The 6855-nt window shown below is 31.0% G+C and overlaps 1 protein-coding gene across 1 annotated transcript; it reads left to right on the forward strand.

The window, feature by feature from the left end:
* Positions 1–372: 372 nt before the first annotated feature.
* LOC107406790 (small ribosomal subunit protein eS25) lies at positions 373–1930 on the forward strand. Its single transcript, XM_016013981.4, has 4 exons — positions 373–528; positions 632–706; positions 842–976; positions 1629–1930. Exons 1-4 carry the CDS (start codon positions 526–528, stop codon positions 1740–1742), a joined length of 327 nt encoding a protein of 108 aa, XP_015869467.1. The 5' UTR covers positions 373–525; the 3' UTR covers positions 1743–1930.
* The last annotated feature ends 4925 nt before the right edge of the window (positions 1931–6855 follow it).

The following is a 6855-nucleotide window of genomic DNA, read 5'->3' on the forward strand; positions in this document are numbered from 1 at the left end:
TTGTTTTGATCAAATTTGATAAAAAGATAATACCAAGAGTATATTATTTTTTAATTTATTTTGATAGCAACTTTGTTAAAAAGAAATAGTTTTGTTTAAAATTTTTCTTTTTCTATTTAATATAAGGTATAAGAAAGCAATTTCAATATTATTTAATCAATTTTGCCAAATTCTAACAGAAAAAATTTAAAGAGACAGCAAATCGACATTATATCAAAGCTTAGAGAGAACATTACAACCAACAAAAATAAAATAATAAAAATAAGGAGCAAATTGATAACCGTAGTGAAAGTGGAAGACGGTTTTTTATGTAATTTTCTCAAAATTAAAAATCGTGAACACAAAATAGCGGGACAATATTTATATATATATATATATATATAACATGACGTCGTTTTAATGTAAGCTGGAAACCCTAACGCTAAAAGGCGCGGCACCTTCCTCTTCCGCTTACTTTCTGCCTGGTGCTTTCCTGAGCCGCAGTGTCCCCTCTCTCTCGCTTCCCTCTCTATCGCCGCCGATCTGATGGTATGCCACTGACCCTTTTGCCTGTACTCGGTCCCGATCTCTCTCTCAATTTCTGGCTTTCTAACAATCTATCTAATGGGTTGGGTGTGTTTGATGGTTTCAGGCTCCGAAGAAGGACAAGGCTCCTCCACCATCCTCCAAGCCCGCCAAATCTGGCGGTGGCAAGCAGAAGAAGAAGGTACACATTTTTTAATTCGATTCTATCTCCTTTTTTCCTGGGTTGCTATTTGTTTGGGTCCTGAAAATCTTATGGTTTTGACCAATAATAATAAATGGTAATGCTAACTCAGTTTTTGGGATTGGAATATTGCAGAAGTGGAGCAAGGGAAAGCAAAAGGAAAAGGTGAACAACATGGTGCTCTTCGACCAGGCCACCTATGACAAGCTTCTATCTGAGGCACCCAAGTACAAGCTCATTACTCCCTCTATCCTTTCCGATCGTTTGAGGGTAAACCCAATCTCCCCCATTTCTCTTTTGGCTTTTTTTTCTTTTTTTTTTTTTTCTTCAATGTAGTTGGATGCTTATTGTTTATATGTTTTTATGTACTATGTTAGTATGTTATACAATATGGAAAATTTGGTTAAATTGGGACGTTTTTGCAATATATGTATGTATGTGTGTGTGTATTTTCTGTTTACTATTTGAGCATTTAGTTTTGCTTTTACTTCATTGGCTTAGAGATTTGGTTATGGTTATAAAATCTTGGTAAAACGAGTAGCTACTAGCTAGACCATGGTCGTGCTGTTTGATTAAACATAGACATAGATAGATTTGATTTATGTGTATCTGGTCTTGGTCTAGGACTCTAGGCTCTAATTAATGGGCAAATCACAAATTCTAAGATGTATGTTCTGTTATGTGCTGATTTTCATGTGAGAAATTAGGTTTCGCTTTCCTGTTTCATCAAGCAGCTTCTATATCCTAATTAAATCATTGTTTTTGTTCTGCCCACGAGCTTCCGGGTTTTACTTTTATATATAAGGAGTTAGAATAAGAAGCTTTTTTTTTCCCCTTATATTCCACGTTTAATTGACAAGGAGAATTGAGGCCAAGCGCGGAATTCATTTGCAATTTTTTTTTTTTTTTTTTTGCCTCACAGATTAGTGGGTCACTTGCAAGGAAGGCAATAAGGGAATTGATGGCAAGAGGTTTGATCAGGATGGTATCTGCCCATGCAAGCCAGCAGATTTACACAAGGGCAACAAACACTTAAATGAATGTCTTATTGTCCATGCCTTATTTAGTTTTTTGTATTGCTGAGTTTGACTGCATTTATAATCTCTATTACGAAGTTACTTGTTATCTTAGAGCGTGTTAGGTTCATCGTAGACCATTTGTCACTTTTTTTGTTTAATGGATTATTTTTGGATGCATTGGAAATGAATGATGATTTTTGAGTTCTTTTGTGATTGTTTATGCCTGAAGGAGAAGAAAATTTGTTCTGTTTGTTTTGGCCATTTAACATGTCATGAGATGAAAGTTATGCAACGGACTGAATGAACAGGGTTAAACCTAGCTGGATGTGGTATCATGCTATATCTCATTTTCCCGTTTTCTAAATTTTCCGTAGTCATCGAATGTTTCAAAAATAAATGATCTAGATAAAGGAGAGAACATGTTGTAAGACTTTCTCAGGAGAAAATCTCTTTGGGAACAATAACACATTGCGTGTAGTTACCTCAAAATAACCCTTTTGTAAGTCACAATTTAAATAAAAGAAATGAGTGTATTTTTAATTATTTTTTGGGTTCTTAAATCTTTGAAAGGGAAAAAATTTTACGTCTCTCTTTTTTTTTTTTTTTTTTTTTTTTAATCAAAATCTTTTGTTGATTTGTGTGTTTGCTTTGCTGGGTTAAAGGATTGGAATTTCCGGTCTTTTGACTAGTGGGCTTTTCGGCTTGTTGTGAAGGCTGGAGGGCTGGACCATTGTATTGGGCTCAAGTTGATAAAAAGTTTACCTCGGAATACTTTCCATGGGTTTAATTGTTCGATCAGTTGCATTATCATTTTTCGTTTGAATTTAAGTAAAAATGGAATGTGATAATATTGGCCAATTTTCTGAATGATTAAGAGATTTCCTAATTAGAGAATTTAGGTATTTATATATAAAGCCTAACGGTGTAAAATTGGCATCGTATAGATTATACTCTCACAGTGCTATATGGTAAATTAAGAAGAATCTTGTAATGTTTAAACAAAAATTATGTTTTCTTTGGAATCTATAAAGACCACTAGCATTGAATCCAAAAAAGCAAAAACTTGTATGGTATAGTTTCTGAAAACATTAGAACTAGAAACTTTTGGAGTTTTTACTAAATAAATAAATAAATAAAATTGAAAGGCCAATTGATTCACAAAAATGTCACCCTTTTCCCTCGCACTATTGTTGGTTTCACATCCGTTTGGCAGAGCTTTTTAGGTCCAAAAGCTTTCCTTAATGGTTAAAAGCCTTTTTTTTTTTTTTTTAAATCAAAAAATGTGAATGTTGCAAAATACTAGTTGACCAAAACAATATTTTTTTTAAAATTGTTTTAAAGAAATTCAAATTTTGAGTTTTTTTAGAAAAGTTTTTTTTTTTATTTTAAAATTTATGTGAAAAATCCAACGATCATTTAATATAGTTTTTTTATTTACAACCAAATACTTATTAGTTTTTTAATAAAAGTTCTCTTTTAAAAAGATCTATTATATAAAACTCTACAAACTAAAATTTTATTTTCATCAACTATATCAAATGTAAATTTAGTCTTGCCATCAAATTATCTGAAAAAGAGAAAAACAAATAAATAAATATGTACAGTTTTACTATAAAGAGGATTAAATTCATTTTATAAGATGAAAATCTAACGTTGAATATCATTTTTCAAAAGTCGGTTTTGCTCCAGAATGGACAAGTCCACACTATAAACATGTAAATATATTGCATAAAAAAATATCTGCTCTGAAATAAAATTAATCCTTTTGAAATAATATTTGGTATTAAGTTTTCATTCTATAGAATGAATCTGATCCTATCTACTGTAAAATTGTATATGTATATATATATTATCATTTGGAAGTAAATTATCATGAAGTTCAGTGCATTATACGGGCCCCCAAAAAGTCCTGGCTTCAAAATCACATACTGCAGTTGAAGAACCGGGCAACTTAACATGGACAACAAGAAAATCGTGTACCCAAACCGTTGGCTCCATATGGTTTTTAGGCATATGAAAATCAATGTAATTAAAATTTCTAAGAATTTTCTCTCTCGAAATTATATATGTTATTGTTATCAAAATTATATATAGTCTCGATTAACAAAAGGGTAGTAAATTAAGCCGCGGAAGAGCTTGTCTAAAAGATCAATTTAACATCAAATCATTTACACCAATGTTTCTTTGTTTTGAAAATTTGTACACATACGATATTAAATTTTATGCCAAGGTGGTTTCAGGATACCCTTTCACTAATTCAAAAAGCCATTTTCAGCCGGCCGTTTGGTTGTTTAATCAAATTAAAGTAGAAAAATATTGGTTCAGTAGTTTCATAATACGATCACCATTTCCTTCAATTCCCTATCTTTAGTCATCCTAGCCATTAAAATTAACATTGCTCCAAATGTTGTCCTTAGATCAACCGAGTGACCTAATTAAAAGTAATGAAGGAAATTTACATATAAATACTCGATATTGATTATCCGTATATCTCTGTGTTTGGAATGGAACTAGAAATCTCAGTACCTTAAAAGAATATGACTAAGAATCCAATTTATTCACTTTATTACTTGGTGGGGTTGTTTTGCTTGGTACACCTTGTAAGCCCATGTGAGTAGTAGTATTTCCATGCCTTTCTTTGTTCTTCTATCTTTTTTTTTTTTTTTTATTGGTTTTTGGTTAAATGTTAATAATAATTTTCATATGGTTTACTTAATCATCATGGAATGGCAATGGAAATGGATAGAAAGCTTGAAAACAGAAGACTGTAGCAGAAAAAGTGTACCGGAGCACGCAATCGGTTGACATTCCACCTATGTACTGGAGCACGCAAACGAATATTTCTAGTTTTGCTGTAGAACTCATAAATGTGTGAATTTAAATATATGTATGAATCATGATATGTTCTGAATTGAATAAGAACTATAAGATTAAGAAGGTCACTAACCCAAAAAATAGTAACAATAATAAGAGAGAAAAGGTTAGGAAAAGGAAACTTTCATTCATTCATTCCCTAATTTGATACATTCTCAAATCCCATTTAAAGGCAACCTCCTCATTCTTAGCTAGTGGAAGCTAGAAAATAGAAACTGCTATTAACTGTTACAATAATGGGCAAAATAAATATGACTAAGTAAATAACATATGCTCTTAGAGGTGGCATGCTTGGTCCGTTAAGAGGACCATATCAATGTAATCCCTTGAAGATGTGTTAACGGATTATATACAAACTATAGAATATATATCAGTGACTATTTGTATTTTGATGTGCTCGCCCTCAATAGCATAGGGCAGTGTATGTTTTTTATAACAAAATTATTGTTAAAAAATATGACTTTAATACCATAATTAATGATTTCTAAGGTTTCCAATGAAATTGATTTTATAACAATGGTTTTGAAAAAAAAATTAATTTTGTAGCAGCCAAAATGGCTATTAAATTGGGTGTTATATATTTATTATTGTTTGACTTGATTTTTGTAATTAAATTTTGTAACCATTTGGGATTAAAGTCAAGTTTGAAACTCCCCATGGTTGAAGCCTATATATATATATATATATATATATATATGTACACCTTTCCTGTTTGTTTTGAAAGCACACAGCAGAAGCCTTAGAATATCTAATCTTGTCCTTCTTTCATACTGTATATATTTCTCTTAAAAGTTTCAAAGGTTTCTAGTATATCAGGGTTCTAGCATGGTTCAGTTAAATTTCACTTTCTATTTTAACTTTTTAATTTAAAATGGTTTATTAGATTTATAAAAAATAGATATCTATTTTAACATTTTAAGTTAAAAAGTTTATTATATGTATAAAAAATAAATATGGTGGTTGTTTAAAATAAAAAAATAAAAATTTTAAAAGCCTATTCAAATAAAAAGACATTTAACCATCGCATCTTCATATTCAAAAATTGTTATTTACATCTTATTGACAAACTCCGGTATTGTTAATAATAAAAAAATAAAAAATAAAAAGGACTCCATCATTGCCTCGAAAAATAACAGGCTTATGCCACACATATTAGAGGAAGCATTTTCTTTATTAAAAAAAATTAAAAAAAAAAAAAAACCTTATCTATTGGGGGCGTGAATCATTTTTTAAATGAAGTTGAGCAATCATTCTCTTAAAAGCTATTAGAATTTCTTATAACATGTTCCTAAAATCTAATTTGAGCAAAATTTGTGACCAGGAAAAAACTGACAGAGAGACATTCCGTGATGGACATGGGGTCATAATTTTACAAGCATGCCATGTGAATTTTTGTCGCCTAATCGATTGTTGTTTTACACCGCATTATAAGTAAACATTGCTTTTTTTTTTATTATTATTTTTTATAATTTTTGGACGAATATTGCCTGTTTTCATTAGGTCACATATGCATCTTGTCACTTCCTGGTTTGCTGTAATTTGCTTGATATTTTTAGGCCTCTAGTTTAAATTTTCTCTCCCTCTTCTTTCCCATCCACATCTTTCGTGGGTCCAATACATACATTGTAAACAATCTGACCGACATAATATTTTTAATCAAACGGCTCATATAAGTAAAGAAGGTCACTGCAATAAACATCCCCTCATTCTCTGACACATGTACGGTAGGAAGAGACCCAGAAAATTTAACTCATAAATGTGGGTCAGCTGTCAAAATTGGAGTCAAAATGGTTATCAACATCACTTGTTTGGAGGTATGCTAACAGTGTTATGCTTATAAAAATGACCATGTCATGATTGGTCCCAGTCAATTCCTTTCATATCAGCTAATGTACTTTGGTTAATGTGAGCCAATAATGTACCTCTGGTTTTTTATTGACTATGATTTTTCTACCTAATCAAAAAGAAAACCATGTAATTTCCACCCTTTTGATGTGTATGCCCTAGTAACAACACTTGATCAAGTTGCCTTTGTTTTCTTTTTAAGAATCAATATTTTAGAATTCATTATGATAGACCATTTGCTTTGAGTTTGAGGCTGGCATTAAAAACTGAAAAAGCACATCCCATTCCCGCTTCCTTTTTCTCTAGCAACATATATATATTTTGTGGGTATAAAATGCCAAAAATGTTCATGCAATTCAGAATAAAAATAATATATTTTCACATAGTTGTACTTGTATCACTAATATATTA

Source organism: Ziziphus jujuba, chromosome 9, assembly GCF_031755915.1.
Source record: "Ziziphus jujuba cultivar Dongzao chromosome 9, ASM3175591v1".
In the NCBI taxonomy this organism is placed as follows: domain Eukaryota; kingdom Viridiplantae; phylum Streptophyta; class Magnoliopsida; order Rosales; family Rhamnaceae; genus Ziziphus; species Ziziphus jujuba.

What these genes read in the sequence shown, in the direction of transcription:
- LOC107406790 (XM_016013981.4), top strand. An exon ending in GTGGCAAGCAGAAGAAGAAG is followed by an intron (nt 707 to 841) that starts GTACACATTTTT and finishes GGAATATTGCAG; the next exon opens with AAGTGGAGCAAGGGAAAGCA. An exon ending in TCCTTTCCGATCGTTTGAGG is followed by an intron (nt 977 to 1,628) that starts GTAAACCCAATC and finishes TTTGCCTCACAG; the next exon opens with ATTAGTGGGTCACTTGCAAG.